We start from the raw sequence: 20,776 nt of genomic DNA, 5'->3' as shown, positions 1-20,776 counted from the left end.
GCTCAGCATCAAAAAGCCCCAATGAGGGCCTCAGCAGCCAGCCATTTCAATTCAGTCCAATAATCTATATATATAAAAGAGTGATGGCGTCAGGGCAGCGGACAAAACAACAAAACTACAGGCCCCCCAACCTCAAAATTTGACAACACAACCCATCATTCACGGCTCTAGGTTGATACAACAAAAAGAAAAGAAAAATAAAGTCCTAATTACAGGGAGAGGAATAATAGTTTTTATCCAATTGCTGCCAGTTTGAAGGCTAAGCTCCACCTACTTGGTGTCCTAGCAACCTACTCAGCCCAGGGGACAGGCACAGTTAGGCCTCACTTAGGCCTCTTCCACAGATTATCAGATTTTAACTGGATTATATGGCAGTGTAGACTCAAGGCCCTTCCAAACAGCTATATAACCCATTTAGAATCTTATATTATCTGCTTTGAACTGGATTATCTTGACTCCACACTGCCATATAATCCACTTCATTGTGCATACTAAACATAATGACAACCATACAACAGACATTCAATACCACCACTACCTCAACAATTTCTCACCAACACCACCAGACAACGCCACAGCAACGCATGGCCGGGCACAGCTAGTAATAAATAAAATTATTGAATCTGCAAAGAGGACTAACAGAAGTAAGTACAGTAGAGTCTCACTAATCCAAGCCTCGCTTATCCAAGTTTCTGGATTATCAATTTTTGTACTCAATGTTTTCAATATATCATGATATTTTGGTGCTAAATTCGTAAATACAGTAATTACAACATAACATTACTGCGTATTGAACTGCTTTTTCTGTCAAATTTGTTGTAAAACATGATATTTTGGTGCTAAATTCGTAAATACAGTAATTACAACATAACATTACTGCGTATTGAACTGCTTTTTCTGTCAAATTTGTTGTAAAACATGATGTTTTGGTGCTTAATTTGTAAAATCATAATCTAATTTGATGTTTAATAGGCTTTTCCTTAATCTCTCTTTATTATCCAAGATATTCGCTTATCCAAGCTTCTGCCGGCCCATTTAGCTTGGATAAGTGAGACTCTACTGTAATAGTATAAATCTGTGCTAAGTTGAAGTTATGTGGTTGTGTGTCATAATGACAGAAAAGCATTCAAGCGGATTGCTGTTGTCGCTTATTGGGGGGGGGAGGCAAATTAATTTGTTTCTGTGTAAACTTTTTAAAATCCCCAAAAATATGTAGAGGTGTGAAGCTTTCTTTTTTATATAAGTAATTTTTATTGATGCATTTCCCTCATGAGATAAAAAAAGGGGGAGGGGTAATATGGGGTAAGTAATAACGGGATGATTAGGAGGGGTAAGGGGATGAGGTGCAGGGAATAGTGAGGAGGTATGAAGGTACAGGAAAAACACAAGCAGGGGCAGGAGACTGAGAAAAAAAGAGAACACACAAAAAGAGAGAAAAAAAAAGAAAAAAAGGATGGCGTACTTCCATTCTTTTTTGTAATGGTGGGGCCTCCGGTGGCTCAGTGTGTTAAAGCATTGAGCTGCTGAACTTGCGGACCAAAAGATTGCAGGTTCAATTCCAGGGAGTGGAATGAGCGCCCGCTGTTAGCCCCAGCTTCTGCCAACCTTGCAGTTCGAAAAAATGCAAATGTGAGTAGATCAATAGGTACCGCTCTGGCAGGAAGGTAACAACGCTCCATGTAGTCATGCCGGCCACATGACCTTGGAGGTGTCTATGGACAACACCGGCTCTTTGCTTAGAAATGGAGATGAGCACCAACCCCCAGAGTCAGACACGCCTGGACTTAATGTCAGGGGAAACCTTTACCTTTACTATATATATTGGGGGGGGGGGGGGGAAGCTTAGTAAAACAAGTGAATCTTTCTGTAATTTCTTGGGATTGATCCCCTGGTTGTCTTGTGCATATATAATATTCAAGTTGATAGCTCTTATACTTTTTTTAAAAAAATGTTGCTTATAAAAACTTTGAAAATCCCCCAAAAATCCATGGATAAGTGAAACGTTCTGAAATTTGGTGGGCTAACAGTAGTAAATTAATATGTTCTACTATTGTAGCAAGTTTCACTCCAATAGATTTAAAAATAAGAGACAAAGGAGCCCCTGAAGTTTCCCCGATTATAGTAATTATGTGCAATTACTATAACTAAATAGTAATGAAATTTCATTACTCTCTTTATAGTAACAAGATTTTCAGAAACTATATTTTAGAAACACTTTAGAAATGAAATGCCAGCACCCCCCCCCCCCAGTTTTGTAATGACTTTTGAACCATTTTTAATAGATCACACATTCCTAGTAGTCTATTGTGCTTTACTGCTGTGGCCACTACTTTCCCTTGGTTTGATTCCATGCAACTTGAATAGCAGGAAGAAAAATGATCCTTTCACTTGCAGCTATTCTTAGGGCCTCAGACAGGATGAGATCAGTGCACAGAAGGTTCTTATTTGCCTATTCTCCATTTTAACCTTGTCAGAGTGGTACTTAGATCCTATACCAATTGAACAACACATGTTAGTATTTGAAGACTTAAAATGTGTGTTGGTATTACAAACTAGATTATCTATATACTGCAATCACCATGAAAAATTGCTATACAGATATTTATGCACCATAATAAAGATCAATACCTATCAAAATATCAATTATACTTATATGTCTGCTGTCTATATAAGTCTGAGTTGGATACAAAATTATATTCTCATACCAACAATATGGCATACATTCAGGAATTTCTCATAAACACTAAGCAATCCCATCAGCCTTCCTAGGAAGAGAACTGCATGACAACAACAATGTATTTTCCTTCCTGGTGACTTAAAGTTAACAAGTATGAATCTGCACTTAAGGGATAGCAAAGAGAAACAAATAAAAGTGAAATATAATTGCAGCAGATCAGTAAGGCCCCCTGAACTATTTCCGCCATGGCTTTTAAAAAATCACTCTTAATTTATTTTGCTTCTCTGCTTTCTACAGTTTACTATTTGAACTAAGGGAGAAAGATGCTGGTTCATTCTCATGGAGTAACAAAGGAGGATTAAAGATTAATTTTCACTTGTCAACTGCTTACGATCTAATTGGATTTAGAACTGAAGGGACAGTTAAAATCCACATTAGCTAAGTGATTTCGTGAAATGCCAGAGCAGAGCAGTCATGAAAGACTGGATTTAGGTATAAAGTGCATTAAACTTCAAATGTTATCTTTAGAAATCATTAAGCCCCCATTTGTATAATGATTGCAGCCACATGTACATAACTTAAGCTAGTGAAGCAAAGACCACAATCTACCAGTCAGCAGGCAGTGAAGATTTCCCTCTGCTCCTGCAGACTAAATTTGAAATTTGATTCAATAATCCCTTAAAGGAAGATGGCTTTCCACCATGGCTTCCGCACTTGGTACTGTGTTTTGATAGTGTCACTAAGTAGCACAAAGTATAAATATTTAACTCTTCAAACAGAATGAGTAACTATGTACTGTAGTTGGAAAAACATACTATATACAACAACTAAATTTCTTCCAACATTTCACAGATAAAAAGTGTGGTGGTCATAATAACAAATACTATTAATTTGGAATAACAGATAAACTAGGAGAGACTGCAACAGTTTGCTTTTCCTTCGCTTATTTGGAAGGGTGAGGTGAGTTGTGACCTCTTCTTCTTTTTCCCCCACAGAGCACTTCCAGACAGCACAAAAACATGAGTTTTAAAGGGAGGGCAAAAAACCCCGGAACTTGAGAACATGTCCCCACATAGACCTGTGTGTCCAGTGATTTTTTTCTCCGCTGTTCTCACAGTCTTCCTCTGTATCGGAACAAGATGGAGGGCAGACGGTAGACATCCGGTGGAAGGATTTTTTAAAAAATCACTCTGATATGTGCTGGACATCTGACTATGGGTACATCCAAATATCTTAATATAAATATAAGCAGATTTTCATGTGTGCATATGAGGTTCAGCACATAATGGAGTGATTTTATTTTAAAAATCCATTGGATTTCTCCCTTTTCCTAATTATTTAGTCAACCTCTGTTTAATATTATATAGTTCAAAATGAAGAGTTTCAGAGAGTTCTAATTGCTTTCAGTTCATTCTTCTTTTAAATTAGCTGTGTGTCCATTTCACAGCCTGATCAGCGGTTTCGGGCTTTTAAAAAACTGGACATGTGCTGGAGCACTCTCCACAGGGGGGAGGGTTGGAAATCAAGTGTTTTTTTGGCGAGTGCAGGGATATACAATGATGCAATTATGAATCGGGATAAAAGGGAAATTTTTTATCCCATGTTTATTGGCCGTTGCAGCGAATCAGCATGCATTTAGCGCTAACGTCATGTAGCCACACCCCTTTTTAACTTTGGAAATCCCGTGTTTTAGGTGCTGTTTAGATGAGCTCACAGTTCGTAAATATGGATGTAAACTGAGTACAAAGAGAGAAAGTGAAAGAAGAAAGAAAGAAAGAAAGAAAGAAAGAAAGAAAGAAAGAAAGAGGAAACTGGGGCCCCATCTACACTGCCATATAATCCAGTTTCTAAATCCAGATTATCTGCTTTGAACTGGATTTATTGTAACGTAGACCCAGTTCAAATTAGATAATCTGGGAACAGAAACTGGATTATATAGCAGTGTAGATGGGGTCTGGGACATTTTAAAATCAGCTGAAGAGTGAGATTTCAAGTAATTAAGATTGCCCATGCAAAATTGAGACAGTTGAATCTATGAAATTATAATATTGCTTCAGATAGAAGTCCATATGTCAGTTACTTAAATGGACCATCATACATAGAAAAGGAAGGTAGATGCTCTTGCATGTCAGTTTGCATGTCTCCATGGCCACCCTACTGATCTTTATATGGATGTCTTTTGAGGAAAGCCAACCTGTGTAGCATCTATGTGTATAAAATGTCCATGTGAAATGGAACCCTGGAATCCTGCAGATGAAACTCACATCTAGTGCATGAACATCAGGAGAAAGATTATGTGAACTGGCATAACATCAGGGCCCATGACACCAACATAGTTTTAGTACATTTCTATATGTAATGACTATTCATATTTCTGAAGGGTGCTCTGATGTTTTCACATTATAACCAAATATGGATAGAGTTAGGAGTGAACCAGAGCTTCTAGTGGTAGACACAGGCTAAACAGAACATCTGACCCATCAAAAGTTATAACCAAAATGGAGAAAGAAGTGTGTTAAATTGCTTCCCTTTGACATCTTTAGGGCATCACTTATTTAAAAAGAAAAAAAGGAAAGGCAATTCTTCCTTATGGTTGCTAAAGCAAAAGTAGCAGTTGTGAGATGGTAAGAGTTGTCAGAGCATTTCAGTGAGTACCTTTCCTTCTCAGGTTACATGTGGTCATTTTCCAAAAATGACAACTTGGTTATGGAAAAGAGAGAGTATGGAAGAGAATTTTAGCCTAGCTTAAGAAAGCAGGAAGTTATCTTCAAAAAAATCAAAGCATGTTTAATTTGTCATTTTTAATTCCAACAGTGAATACAAAGGGCAAATTTAAATTTATATTAAAACTGAAGAAGATTCAATTAATTCAACAGGTCTTATGTAAATGGAGGCTACCAAATCCTATTCTAGTTTAATATTGAATGTTCTGATAAATTTGAAATGCATAATTTTCCAACATATTCAATTAACTATTATTCTTATTCCAAAAATATATATTTTTCACTAAGAAAAAAACTGCAAAACATAGATATAAACAGAAAGTATTATTCAAAAGTTAAAAAAATCTAACCATGGAAGATTTAAATGTACAAAATACAACCCAAACATTCATAACTGTTTGGACTGTATTTTTAATATGATTTGATTCTGGCCATTTTGAACCTGTTTTGTTAATGCGTATGAATAATTCTTGAGTAAGGCTACTGAATCATCATAGTGCAGCCATTACAAACTCAATTTTAATACATAAACATGACAGTGTAGATCTATAGAGATGAAGACACTACGAATAAAAGTTATTATGACCCATAAAATATACTGATATATGTTTGGATAATAAAGTTTTAAAGTTCTTTGCATGATAACAACAGGTAGGAAGCACTGAGGAAAAACAATATTTTATTTTACAAATCCTACTAAAATAAAGAAGAAAACAATATATTTCAATATTTACAACAACAGGGGAAATCTACAGTGTTTACTAGTCATTCCACTGAAAAATTCTGAATTGCACTATTTAGGAGTGATAGGGATGGTAGGAGCCATTTTCTAGTCTGAGGGCACATCTACACTGACCACTTCATGCAGTTTGAAGGCAACTTGACAGCACGGTGTTCAGGTGATGCATGTCATGAAGGTGCAGAGCAAATCTGCATTAAGGACTTTAAATTGGAATAAGTAAAGTTGGGGATACTCTGAAAGAAAATTTGAAATGCACATCAGCATGCATGAATGTAAATAACATTACATGGTGATTCTATTTAAGGCATGGGTGCTCTGGTGATCTCTACATGTACATTGTGACATTGGGGGGGGGGGTTCCTCTGTGGCTGTTGATCCTGAAGCTGGTTCAAGTTCAGCCTCTTCAGTGAATATAAGGCTCCATCCAGACTGCACAAAAATGTAGTTTAGGGGGCACACTATCATCAGGCATTCAAATAATGCCTCATGATAATGCAGTTTAACCTGGAGTAAGATGCAGACCTTCCAGGAAGGTTCACACCTTCCCAGACATGAGGTGCCTGGGAACATACTCACCATGCATGTACAGTCATCCCACCTCTTTGGACTCTGGTAGCATGGGGCGGGGGTGGGGCAAGTGGGATGGCAGTGTCACCCTCTCATCCCGGTCTGCCATTTTGACCTAAAACATACCTGAAAGGTTCCCAAATGAAGGCATGAGGCTTGTACAGAGCTTCAGGCATGTCAAAATAATGTGCTAGAAGCTCTGGAGATAAGATGGGGAAATTCTCTTCCAAAGCTTCTGACATCATTTTGATGCACCTGGAGCCCTGTACAAGCTGAAACAGGGGGTCGAGGGCTGGCGACGTAACCCCTAGGTTGATCACAGATCAACCTGGGATGTTATCCAGCTGCCACCCCACCAAAAAGATAGGGTTTTGGGTCACCGTCTGCCCAACAAAGATGTTTCAAATGCCAATTTCAATCCCTGTGGGTCCTGTGTGGAAGTGGTATAAGCACCATCCAGGACTCAAAGCTGTCCCAGAATTTCACATGTAAATTATGACAGTGAAATCCCTTCCTGCAATATTGGTTTCACACTGACCTAAGTGGTCATCATAGATGTGCCTACTAGTTTCATTCTTGTTCCATACAAGCACCAACATTCCTCCTTACTAGCTCAGTACCCTTAGCAACTGACAATTAGCTAATTTTTTCAATTCTCTGAGCAAAATTTTGATGAACTCATTTCATTGTGCCCAAATTCCATATTGGACCATGGAATTCACATGATTCACCACTGGCTTTACAGGATTCAAAACCACTGGAATATGCAGAGACCAGGAAAATGGGGTCTAACGTAACACTATGCTTCACACACCTTTCTATCTCAGGCAGAAAATAACAGGACTTGTGAAGGTCCAGTATTTGTATTAGGAGCTGAAGAGTTTAACTGACTTTTTTAAAGTTCATGGGCAAAGGAGAAAGGGAATTAGAAAGGGAAAAGCACTTTAAGTTGTAAAAACGTTTTGTTTTTTTAAAAAAATGTTCTGGGAAGAATTTTGCTGTGTGTGATGCCTCATGGGCCTTGTAGTCCTGTTCCTGGTACTATCGTGGCAGATGAAGAGGAAAACATGGGGTTTTCACCGGTTCAACAAGAGCCGGAGTCCCTTCACCTGCCGGATGTTGATGTTTGCCCTCAAGAATTCAGTAAACCAGGCCTTGGGCAGTACTCCCCTCCGTTTCCCAGGAAGGAATCTTATTCTAGAGACAGAGGAGTTAGAGAAGCTAATCGGAGAAGCTTAAGAATCGCTGCCAAACAACTGGCTGATTAGGTCTGCTTCCCTTGGGAAATTCTAAGGAGTCATGCATCTGGACAGAGTGGGTTTCACTTCTCGTTCTCTAGGGAAAGAGATTGTTGGCTGGAAAACGAGACCCAATATAGGGGTTTGGCGCGAGAGATTCTTTGCGGAGTCAATTGATCAGCTTCAGGAGAGAGATCGTGTGTGGACTTCGTAACCCCAGTTCCTTGCTTCCCGGATCAAGTTTTTGAGCCTTGCCTTGCCTTGCAGTTTAACCACGGACCCTGTTCCATGCTTCACGTTTTGCCTTGTTTCTAGTCACGGACCTAGTCAAGAATCAAGTTTATTTCCAGCCTTGTTGTCAAGCTTCATTGGATTTCTAAGACTCTGACATTTCCCCACACTATTGTTTGGCAAGAGTGTGTGTTTCGGTCAAGTGGATTAAAACTTTGAATTCTAATATCATTTATTGGACAATATATTTTTGGACTATATTTGACCTCTTTTGAAAGGTCTGTTTCTGAACTATATTCTTCACTTGTTTTTATTGCTTTTATATATTTCTTTAATGAAGATATTACATAGAGACTGGCCTCCGTGTAAGGTTATTGGTGCCCAGCAGCCAGGGTTCTGACACTGTGATAAATTCTAGAGGCCCCTCTAGGGTGGGAGAGGATCTTTCTTCAACTACTAGCTTTGCCACTGTTTGTCAATTGGGCTACAGTCAACACCCTGGTGGACTGTCATCCTTTGCTGAAATGTCTCCATATCAGTGTTGCTCTGGAGGCATGGCTGGAGAAAAGAGATAACAGCATCACAAAACCTCTAGATGCCTGCATCAAAGTCATTCAGATTGGCATTGCAACTCCCTACCACAAAGTTCTGTCCAGGATTCTGTTGGCAATTGGACTTATTCCAACGAGTCATTATGGTTTCTAGCAGTTAAATTAGCATATATAGTAAGCATGCATAGAAAAAAATAGAAATATATTCACTTTGTGCATGTGTTACTGCTGAAGCTAGGCTGAAAACATTACTACTGTTTATTATGAATGAAAAGTAACCACAAAATTATACTAAAACAGTACTATCTTTAACAGTTCAACTATTACAATATATAGGACCAGATCACTGAATTGTGGTGTGAATTTCTGATTGCCCCATGTTTTTTGTCCCATTTTCACTTTCAAGTTTTAAAAAAGCTAGAAAAAGTAGTTTCCCAATGAAACAATAGAGTTCCCTGAAATGTACTATCAAAAGATCACTACCCAAACTCTTTGACATGTACATATGAAGAAAAAGTAAACACCTTGATACTACTTACCACTGTGAAGTTCATTACTTTTAGAATCCATATCGTCATGGCTAGGTTAACTATCATGGTCACCAAGAGTAAAAGGACAAAGAAGTATAGGCACCGCTTCCTCCAACCATAAATTCCTACTGGATAAAATTGAGGATTTTCTGTTCTTGGCAGATTGTTTTGCTGTGTTGCCAATATATACTGTTCTCGTGTCATCTAGGGGAAAAATGAACAAGAAAAGATGCAAACATTAAGTATTTTTCTCACAACTCAATTGAAATACCCTCTTTTTATATAACTGAACTTTGACTAAGATACTCTCGAAGAAAATTCTCTTTTTCCTTCTCTTGAATTGTCTCTCTGGATTTAGTTATGAATCCGTTTATTTGCTAACAAAGAAATCAAAGCTTTAAAAAGACTGCAAACAATTCCATACAGTTATCTGATGAATGTAATGTTCCCCCCCCCCTTCTAAGTAGATATAAATACATATATCTGCAGTGTAAACACACATCAGTGTGTTCTTGGTGACCAGTGGGGTTTGATTCCCAGATCCTGTGTGGATACCAAAATTCATGAATGTTCAAATTCCACTATATATAAAATGATGCTGTAAAATGGTGCTTGTCATGGCAAATCAAGTATCTTGAAATTTTTAAGTCATAGATGCTTGAATCCATGGATATTGTTTGGTTTTTGTACAAAATTCATTCTTGAACAAAATACCTTTTGGGCACACAATTTCTACAATTAAAATTAAACATATGATTTGGGGAAACGTTCAAGAACTATTGTAGTTTCATTAAGCAGTAAAAAAAATGTTTCTTTTCCATTCTCATATATGAGAATGGAATAAGTGAAAATTTACAACCTTTATACAAGAGCAGCCACAGTATAAAGTACCAAATACAACTCACTGAGAGGACAAGGAGATGCTTATGTCAGAGTACAATATATAGATGACTAAGAGATATTATTGTGGTAAATGATTATATAACCAGTCCTAATAACATTAAATATGAAGAAGGAGCATCACAAGAACCGAAGAGTATATTTTCACAGGGCAGTTAAAGCGATGCTGATATGATGTGGGCAACTCCAGATCAGCATCAGTGGTAGGTACATGATGGCTGCATTAGTGAGTTGTGATAAAACCAGTTTACCTCTGCTCACCCAACGTCCATACCTTGCCCCCCTCTAATTTACCTTAGCAGTGTCCATAAAACATCAAAATTGTATGAGGCACTTGTTGGTGTCTCAATGACGATATCCACTCTACTGGGCATGTCATCATTCTAGGTGCTGGATATCATCATTCCAGGTGTAGTGCATGATGAAGTCCAGTGTGCTGGGGATATCATAATTCCAGGCATTGAATATCATCATTCCAGTTGTAATACAGTCTTGACTTTTGAGATGCAAACAACGCCACTTTGGTGCCCAGTGGACACCATGAAGATATTTTAGATATTTTAGAGAGGGACAAAGTAGGTGCCATTCCCTTTCCCTAGATTGCATGAACCTGGGGAAAGTGGAATGGTGTATAATTAACTGTGCCATTTCCCCAATGGCCCTGAAATCACTGGATAAGCCATAGCTTTGGGAAAGCTATAGATTATCTAGAAACTTCAGATAATGTGGGTCAAGTAACACAGGTCAAGGTTGTGTTATTTTGTATCTGCTCCAGCGTTGATCTGGTACCAACACACATAAAATGGCATGTTTCAAGATGCACTCTATGAGTACACACATAGATGAGCAGAATCAGAGACCATGTCTACATTGGGCAAGTTATTCTAGGGTGTTTCTCCTCTGCATTCACCTAATCCAGCCTATATCTACTGAATCCGAGGTCAATGTTGAGCTGGTATAGCCCACCCCCTTGTCCCTGTGTTGTTGCTATTGCTCCCTGTCACTTACAGAGCTTCTTGAGAGCATCTGGCCATCACCTGTTGTATCTCTTGATATCAGAAAGAGAAACTTGCATGAATAGCAAGGAGGAGGTAGAGCAATGCCCTCCTTCTCTCTGCTTGTTTGGCACCCCATTCTAATATCAGCAGATGTGATGGCCAGTGCCAGAAAGAAATGGGGCATGTTTTAATGGTCACAATTACAGTCAGCCAGAGCCACCTTGATATCATGCTTCCAAGAGTGAAATCAGTTGGGGATGCTACAAAAATTGAAGGCATAATAGGAGCCAATGAGTTATCACTATCACAAGGAGAAGCTTGAGTTATATATGTGGCAGGAGATCATATATGTATAGATTTCTACAGTACGTGTGGAGACCTATTGGAACCTGCAAGATGTAGGCTACATTATCTCAGATATCTATTCCAACTGACGTGAATACTAGGAGTGATTTGTATGTTACTGGAGAGAGTTCAGACATGAGGTTTTACAATTTTCAGTAATAAACTGATGTCACCTGTATATATATCACACTAAAGAACTTTATTCCAAGCTTAGTTTGAGGTCAGTTTCTTCAAATCCCACTGTACCCTTGGCTATTCCCTAACATTTACATTGCTCAAAACTGGCTCTGGATAAAGGTTAATACTACTGGCAGTAGAAAACGGAAGCAAACAAGTAATGCTTTCATATACTGGACTTCTCACTTTCCTCTAGACTCAGGAGGGTAAAAACAAATGACTTGGAGAAAATGTTGAGGGGGGAAATAGTTCATGATTCTCAATTAAAGTAATTCCAGTCTTCATTTTAAACTAGTCTCAATATATGGCAATTTAGAAAGTTAATAACTGAGAATGTCAGGGCACATGTATTCACTAGATTGCTAATCTTCTGGTATTTAGCAAAAATTGCTTTAATGATTTCAGGATTAACTTTTATGGTATCCTTTCATTTCTAAATCCTTTTATTCTAAAAGAAATTTATGAACCATTCAGTATGCACACACCTGCATATTTCTTGTTGCAAAAAAAGACTCAACATTAATTGCTGACAGAACTGAAAAGCTTGATGTTGTTTTAGAACAATTTCCTTCATTAATAAAATGTGATAAAATTAATGTCTTTGACCTTTGGGATCAGAAATGGTATCTTCAGTTGAAAATTAACAATATAGTGCTTCTGTCTTGCCAAAGTGCTAATGTGGACTACTGCTAATATGTAGCAATCATTTGCCTAACCTCTAAATAATGCTACCAAAACAGGAAATATAGGTTAACATCCAGTTTCTAACCCCTACAGGGTTAGACCCATTGAATGAATTCCTTCATGGCAGGGAAGCCCATCTATATTCTATTTGCTTCAGACCAATGTCTGAAGCAGGATGTATTTAATTATCATGGAGCATAGAGCAATATGGCACTAAACATGACTAAGGCATTATCTCTGGGAAATATAGAATATAACAAGTACAAACTGGGAAGGGATGAGGGCAGTACACAAAGCCTTACTGTACAGTAGAAGTTATCTTAGAAGGTTAAATAGTTATAATATGTAAGTACATAATCACCTTATCCATGGCTCACTTTCACTAACAGTAGCCCAGGAACCTCAGGCTGACTACAAATAGAAAAGTAGGAAAGTTATTATATAGTTTAATAATCTAGATCAGGGATCCCCAAACTAAAGCCTGTGGGCCAGATGCGGCCATCCAAGGTCATATATCTGTCCCCCACCCTCAGTTTTAGACTTAGGCTCACCCAAAGTCTGAAATGACTTGAAGGCACACAACAAGAATCCTAATTAACTTGACTATCTCATTGGCAAGAAGCAGGCCCACACTTCCTATTGAAATCCTGATAGGTTTATGTTGGTTAAAATTGTTTTTATTTTTAAATATTGCATTGTTCTTTCATTGTTGTTGTTGTTTTTTATGTCTTACAAATAAGACATGTGCAGTGTGCATAGGAATTTGTTCATTTTTTTCCAAATGATAATTCAGCCCCTCAACAGTCTAAAGGATTGTGGACAGGCCCTCTGCTTAAAATGTTTGAGGACCCCTGATCTAGATCAAGGGAAGTAATTGATTGAGATTAAGAGAAGTAATACATTGCTTTGGTCATGCTTCACTTGGAATACGTTTTTGGGCATTACAATTCAAGAAGAAACATGTCCAGGGAAGGGTGGCCAAAATGACAAAAGGTCTGGAAGACAAACCCTATGAGGAGCAGTTTAGGGATCTGGGAATGTTTAACCCGGAAAAGATGGTTGAGAGGGATGTAATTCCTCACTAAGTTTCTTCATGAAGGATGCAACACGTCATTTTAGTAATTGTCTTCCCAATGAGAGGAGGTTTAAAAACCACACTTTTTTTCGAAGTCAATTTACTATTTGGGACAATTCTGTGCAAAGTGTGCATGTAGTGGTTTCAAACAGAAAACTATTTTCTTCAGAGGAAACAGCATTTTATCCATAGAAAATAAAATATATGAGTAGAAAACGCTGTTTCCTTTACAGAAAATAGTACATTCTATGCAAATGTATCATTTTTTCACAAAATCAATCTCCAGTTACAATATTTTCTGCGCAGAAACCAGTTTTTTTTCATGCAGTAAATAATATTTCTGCCTAGAAATACTATTTTTTGTAGAACAAATGCTGTTTTCCGTGCAGAAAATGCTGTTTTCTACATAAAACAACTGCATGTAAATTTTGCCCAAAATTAGTCCTGATTCCAGTCAACCCAGGATTCCTCTTATCACCTTCCTAATACTCATAAGTATGGAGCTTTTACCATTTTTGTACATTTTAATATTTAATATTTTTCCTTCCCTATTCTTCATTTATGAATAACCTTAAACATGCTGCCAACTGTTTCAGTTAATAATCAGGCAGCTTCACATTATTTACTTAAATTTTCTCTCAAAGATTTTAGAATTGTTGACTTTCTATGGTATCTAGAATTGAGACAAGAAATATAGCCCCTTCTACACAGCTGTATAAAATCCAGATGATCTGCTTTGAAGTGGATTATCTGACAGTGCAGACTCAGATAATCCAGTTCAAAGCAGATAATGTGGATTATCTGACTTGATATGATGGATTATATGACAATGTAGAAGGGCTTATAGTTAGAAACATCTATATTTCTTCAATCCACTTAGCGTGCTGTTGTGTTATTCCATGTTTCCATGTGGCTTGTACTACACAACAGAAGCCACTGTATGAAATTATAAAGTCAATATGTGATTATACACTGCATAATAATATGATAATTTACTTTGCTTTGTTCAAAATATTATTTTGATGCTGCCTAGATATTTATTTGCCCAAATAATGTATCCCAACTTAATTGGACCCAAAGATACTATTAATTGTAAAAGCATTCCACTATTGTTTAGCTATCAAGAAACATCAGCATGTTGTCAAATAGTTATTTGTTTTATTTGTTTGTTTAAATTCTCAAACAGGACAGCTTAAAACTGCTCACATAACGTGTTTATCAAGAAGTGCTGTACTTTCCAACATTTTACAGAATTAAAATTGGGACATATTTGGCCAAACAAACATCAGTGGTAATGAACAATTTAGTCTAGCATGTTATATAGGGATCCCAGGGACTGACAACTGATGGCAAATTGTCCTTCCCTGTGTTGTGGGGTGATGAAATTTGTAGTTCAAAACTTTCAGAGAAAGCTGGGTTAGGGGAAGATTGTTCTAAAATTTACCAGTATTGGCTATGTTTCCCTTATACTAGTCATTTCTATGAGATGGTGAAAACAAAAATAACTCACACAACTGAACTCAGTAATAAAGCAACTTCAACTTTCTAAATCATGTATCCAAATGAGGCTTCCTACAATCATTCTCAGCAATAACAACAGCATGTAACATGTCAAATAGGAAGTACCATGGACATTACTAATAAATAGTATTCTATAGTTAGGTGTCTTCTACAGTCTGGTGATCTTGAATGTTTTTAACTACAGCCCTCACAAGCCATTGATCAGCGATGATGAGAATTGCCATTCAAAATATGTGGAGAATATTAGGTGTTTTTCCTGAACTAACTGCTGAACTGTAGTCCTTAATATGTGATTTTCAAAATCTCCTTACTTTTTGACAGAATGATACAGATGGCCAGCCATCCAAGCAATTCAATACACATTGCGGTAAATGCTCATCTGTATCCACCAGCTGATAAGCTGGCTAAAGTTCCTTTTATCTGCCCGTTCCCAGATAATTCCTTCTCAATACAAAGCTGATATTGGGAACTAGAACACACGATTCTACCTCCATGGGTACTTAGATCAAATGATTATTTGTGCTAGCATGGAGACACTGAATGATGCAAGCTGTGAAAGCCATCAAAATAGCTGAGGGAGAAACCTTTAAAATACATTATTAAGTTTAATGTGTCCACATCAGCATTTACAGTGAATCAGAAAATAGAACGGGGGCAGGCAGAAGGGGAAAAAAACCTAACTGTTAACCAACCATAGGAACTCAGAAGAACTCTTTCAAAATGGTAGACAGGTAATTTACCAGAACCAGCTGGCTCCCTTTTCTCCCACTGACAGTAACATGCCCTCTAGCTAGGTAGCGCATGCTGTGGGCACCTCTTTATTCTCTCCCACATGCCAGCAAGTCAGCCACCCTTCTTCTGGTTTGTACAGCATGGGGCTTTAATTAAACTTACAGATGAGACATGATTTCACATTTTCTTCTTTGTACAGTTTGTCTGTCTGGCAACCCACCATATGTAGGGTAATCCATATCACACAGTGCAGCTGATGGTGCATAGCTACCCTCTAGTCTTCATTTCTCAAGCAGAAGACTCATAAATACATATGTTATATATTAAAATGGTGTCATTTTTCAGGTAAGCACAATAACAGATTGGGTTTTTCAATTTTAATATGTGTGTGTTAATGTACGGGTACATGTAGAATGTATAACAAGTCACACATTGACATATTATATTATATGTATTGGTTTGTTCAAGAGAGACTGCATTGAACAGACTAAAAGAATTATCACAGAAACTCTTTCAAAACCAAATGACTTAAATATGTCTAGCTATGTCATATTTTTGAAACTGATAATGATATCCAAGCCAATGTATATTCTAGGTCCTCAGCCATAGTTTAGTCTCCTATAGATGAACTCTAGAATCTTTCTAAGTGAAGAGGGAAATGAAGTTTGAATTACCTTGGGAAAGGAGCAAAAGAATATTCTCCTTAGTTTAAATCTATATTTTGGCATAGCCTATGTCATCCCCCACCAATCAGGGATGGATTAGAAATCTATTCAATTCATATTTTAATTAAGATGAAATTGCATAATTTAGGAGGAAATGCATTGCAATTGTAGAAAACTACATGGGAAAAATCACAAGGGCCTGCAACACAATACAAAAGAAGATTAGAGAGAAATTCAACAAAACAGAAACTGAGATATGTTTACATCCCTCAGAGATAGAACAGCTGGAGTGGAACTAGACACGAAGAAATTAAACATATTCTTCATGAGATAAGAGGGAAGCAGTAAATGCATTGAGAATAAGTATCTGAGACAACTGCAGAGTGAGAAAAAGAGGTCCCATTATACTGAGTATACTTTGAAGAAGTGATTGCAGTTAGCAGAAGACATGTGTTGCCTATTAGGCCCAACTAAATTTTAACAATTGACTAGAGAGGTTTGTCCTTACTGAAATGATACTTGGAGGACAGTGGGAGATGAATGGAACCGTAACTAAGGACATCTTCACACGTGTTGCTGGAATCGGCAAATATCACCACGGATCCCAGTGATCCTGGCAGCACCTGCCCAGGGTTGTGTAAGGACCTGTCGCCCTGCACCCTGCACTGTCCTGGCTTCCCCCCTACCTCATCACAGGGCGGGAAACCTCAGTAAGCCTACTCAACCCATCTTTCTTAATGGTGGCTGCAGGGTTTTGCAACAGTTCCACCATGGAGCTGACCCGGAAATACTTTTACTGAGAGTTTTGGGAGCCAGGGGGCTTTGTGGAGAAAGGGCAATAAACCCATTGCCACTGCCAATTTTTGGACCATGTGAAGAGGTCCTAACATAAACTGTGCTTTAACTATTATTGTTTGCTTGATGTTCTTTTTAAGTGTTGCAAAAAGGTTACTCCCACTCTACTGTAATATGTATTGACCTGCTCCTATTTATTTGCTGAATGTTATGATTTTTTAAATTTCATTTTTACATGGGTTCACTTTACCCTAGATGTTCATAGGTAGAGGCAGCTCCACCTTGTGTTCTCAATAATGTTGGAAGATTCCTTCCATCAATTGTTCAGCTTGAGTCCTTTGTCAGTTCAATGTATTTTAGTCAATTTTAGGAGACAGTCAGTGTTATGTTTAGCTTTTCCAAGTATATTGTTAACAGCTCCTAGTCCTTTTTGAAAGTATTTGCATCCTGATTCTGTAGCTGTCTGGACAGCATTTCAATTTCAGAGAGTTCCATGAGCTTCATTTGCCATTCTTCCATTGTTGGCATTGTCTATTGTCTCCAATATATTGAAAATAATTTACTGGCTACTGATACTGTTGTGGATTGCTCTTCTGATTCTGAGGGAGAAGGAGGACAGGTGGATGAAGAAGCAACACTTGGCGATTTGGGGTTAAATGGTGAGGAAGTAGAAGGAAAAGAGGTGGCTATGTTTTCGGAACATCGAAGGGAGAAAGAAGTTAGAAGGAGATCAGCTAGGCTGATCAGCAGATGTGCAAGCTTTTGAACAGCTAGTGAAACTGGAATAAAGCATGCTAATACTCAACCATCTGAGCATCATCTGAGAAAAGTATATCATTATATTCATACCGCTTCAAATTAATTTTCTGTCTGTTTCTAATGATTATCCCATATTGATTTTTGAAGGGGTGCTGCCCAGTTTTCCAGCTGAATTAAGTAGGAATTCACTCTGGTTGATTTATGTCCAATTGATAGGACTTATGCAGCCGACCAGGAACCAGTGAGGTGTAACAATTTGAGTATTGAACTAAAATTTGAGGAAACCAGGTTCAAATCCCTGCTCAATCATGGAAACCCACTGGATGATCTTGGTCAAGTCATAGCCTCTAAGTCTAAGAGAAACATAATGGCAAAGCTCCTCTGAGTAAAACCATGTAAAAAATCTCTTGTGATAGGCTTGCTATAAGTCAGACTCTACCTGAAAGCATGTAGCAACAACAGCAACACAAGTCCACTAGATGGTCTAAGTTACTCACATCTGCACAAAAGGCATTTTGCTTTTTTTGAGAAAATTATCAACAAAACAAAGGTGAAAAGATTAGAGGAATGTTTTCCAAAGTGTACATCTATTTAAAAAATTTCATGCCCTTGCATTTTGCAAATTGAGATTTCACACAGTGCAGAGGCACAATCAAGTCCAGTACTCTTCTTAAAGTCAGAATAGCTTGCCAGCTATTCCGATGTTCATGCCACTCGCATACACAGAGGATAACTTATTTCACCCTCCCAACAAGATCACAGCCTTCAGACTAATGGATACAATCTCTTCTTCTGCAGGACTGCATATACCACTCTTCCCAGTTAGATTTCCCAGGACTCAAAGAAAACTGTTGCCCAGAAGCCTTTGGCTGAAGTGACAAGATGGATGGAGTCTTTCCTTATCATTTGCTGCCAGATTTCTGTATTACAGTATAGCTTTAAGTGTAGATATTTTCTGCTAAAAAATGGAGAGGTTGTATTCTCAGTTCTTCCTTCCTTTAAAATCATCATTTTTAATCTACAGCCTATAGAATCCTGACCTAAGAGCCAAAGGTGCTCTTTCATAACCAGCAGCAGTAAAAGCTGGACTTTCTTTTCCTCTCACTCATGCAGCAGTCCTCCATGGTACCCAAAAGTGTATTCTGAAGAATTTTACAACGGATTAGTTTTAGGCTGCTAATTTGCAATATTTCTCCCTGATCTACAGGTTAAAGTGGAATAAGAAACAATAATTAGTGTGAAAAGATCCTGTTTTAGACTGTATCCCAGAATCCTTGACAATGCACATGACTTCCAACGCATATTCTTCAACAGAGACTTTGGTGAGAAGACTTGAGGAGTTACTTCAGAAAAAAAATAGAAAATTAATACAGCAGGTTGTCAGCAGAATTGTCTCCTGTTTACCCATAGATAGACTTGATGCAAAGGACTGTGTGTTTTTTTCAACTATCCTTTCTTAGAATAAGGAAGAACACTTTTGGCATCTGTGTCAACAGGGCTGTTGTCCGCATACGTCTTCTGACACTACAATTTGCGTGGCTTTATGCTGTCAATGAGAATTCCACTTTTCTGCTAAGTCAATACAATTAGATTACTACAGAGACTTCATTACAGCCACAGCCAGAACAAGCACTGAGGTATACAATTTTCACTCCATGAGGCCAGAACTACCAAGCAGTTATTGGAACAATTGTCTATAAAAGGACAATAAATGCCTTGATCTTAAATATTGTTTTCCAATGCTATTATCCCACTGAAAGGGAAAGGGAGATAAATGGAGGAAAATGACTGTAAGCAAGATACTGCTATTAGCACTACCACTTAGTGAGAGCATTTACAGTTACCCTGTATTTAACATATTTAATTATAATCCATGCCATACAATCACAGTCTCAGCATGCATTCAAAAATGACTAATCCTATGATGAACACTTTCCATATTTTCACAGAGTTTGAAGGAGAAGTAAAGTGCTGGGTATGTAAATACCTTCAGGTGCAACAGGTTAAGAGGAATGAGAGAATCACAAGGCTATATTTCAAATTTTTGCATTTGTTTATATACACTTTTCTCTTTGGTTTTGGAAAGGAAATATAACAATTTGAAGGGGGTCAAGAAAAAGAAACAATTGAAACAAAGAAAACAATGACCAGTGCCACACATTCAAAGATCAAGACTTTGTATTTTATGTAAAAGTTATGGTAAGTTAAGAAAAAAGCAACCAACAATAAATAACAGATGAAAGCACCACTGAGAATGTTCAGACTGTAATTCCATCCAACAGTTCAGATAATATTATAAAATCACAATGAAAGCATTAAAAGTTATTTGTGAAAACACCAGGATTCCAAGGAAAAAATACATACCATTATTCAAAATCTGCATTTTTCCTGCATTGTATGAAATATTCAGCTTCAAACTCCTATTATTCACTTCTCCTCCCCACTGATAACATATTCTGGTATCTATTGTATCTATTTTGCATACTGTATTCCTATAAGCAAGTTTGATTTTATATCCTCTTTTCTTCAAAATTTCAAAATGTGAATATTCCTCTCAGGAGCCAAAACCCACTGCAATCTCAATGAACTTTACCTGACTGTACCCAAAAGAAATTTATCAAGTATGTTAAGTACCTGAATAGCTTTTAAGATTGTCTTTCACTGAATGTTAAGAGGAGCATGGAATTATCTCATAATCTAGACTCTATGGATTTCTACATTCTTTTCATATTTGAAAAGTCCATTATCTCTAGATTTTTAAAGTCACCCTCTCTAAAACCCTCCAGTTTTGTGCAAACTCCCTTTGGGTGACTGAGGCCTTTTCTCCCTATATTGGAATGATTTGCAGACAATAAAATTAACCCTA

The 20,776-nt window shown here is 37.6% G+C and overlaps 1 protein-coding gene across 2 annotated transcripts in view; it reads right to left on the bottom strand.

The window, feature by feature from the left end:
- Window positions 1-20,776, bottom strand: part of sgcz (sarcoglycan zeta) — a 700,860-nt gene that overhangs the window by 269,277 nt on the left and 410,807 nt on the right. For both annotated transcript variants that reach the window (XM_062981524.1, XM_062981523.1), the window contains exon 2: window positions 9,269-9,463. In XM_062981524.1, the coding sequence (XP_062837594.1) occupies window positions 9,269-9,463 (195 nt within the window). The remainder of the gene's footprint in view (window positions 1-9,268; window positions 9,464-20,776) is intronic.

The sequence above is a fragment of the Anolis carolinensis genome, chromosome 5 (assembly GCF_035594765.1).
Source record: "Anolis carolinensis isolate JA03-04 chromosome 5, rAnoCar3.1.pri, whole genome shotgun sequence".
NCBI classification, from domain to species: Eukaryota; Metazoa; Chordata; class Lepidosauria; order Squamata; family Dactyloidae; genus Anolis; species Anolis carolinensis.
The sequence above is the reverse complement of the archived record's forward strand: the minus strand, read 5'-3'. Positions and strand labels throughout refer to the sequence as shown.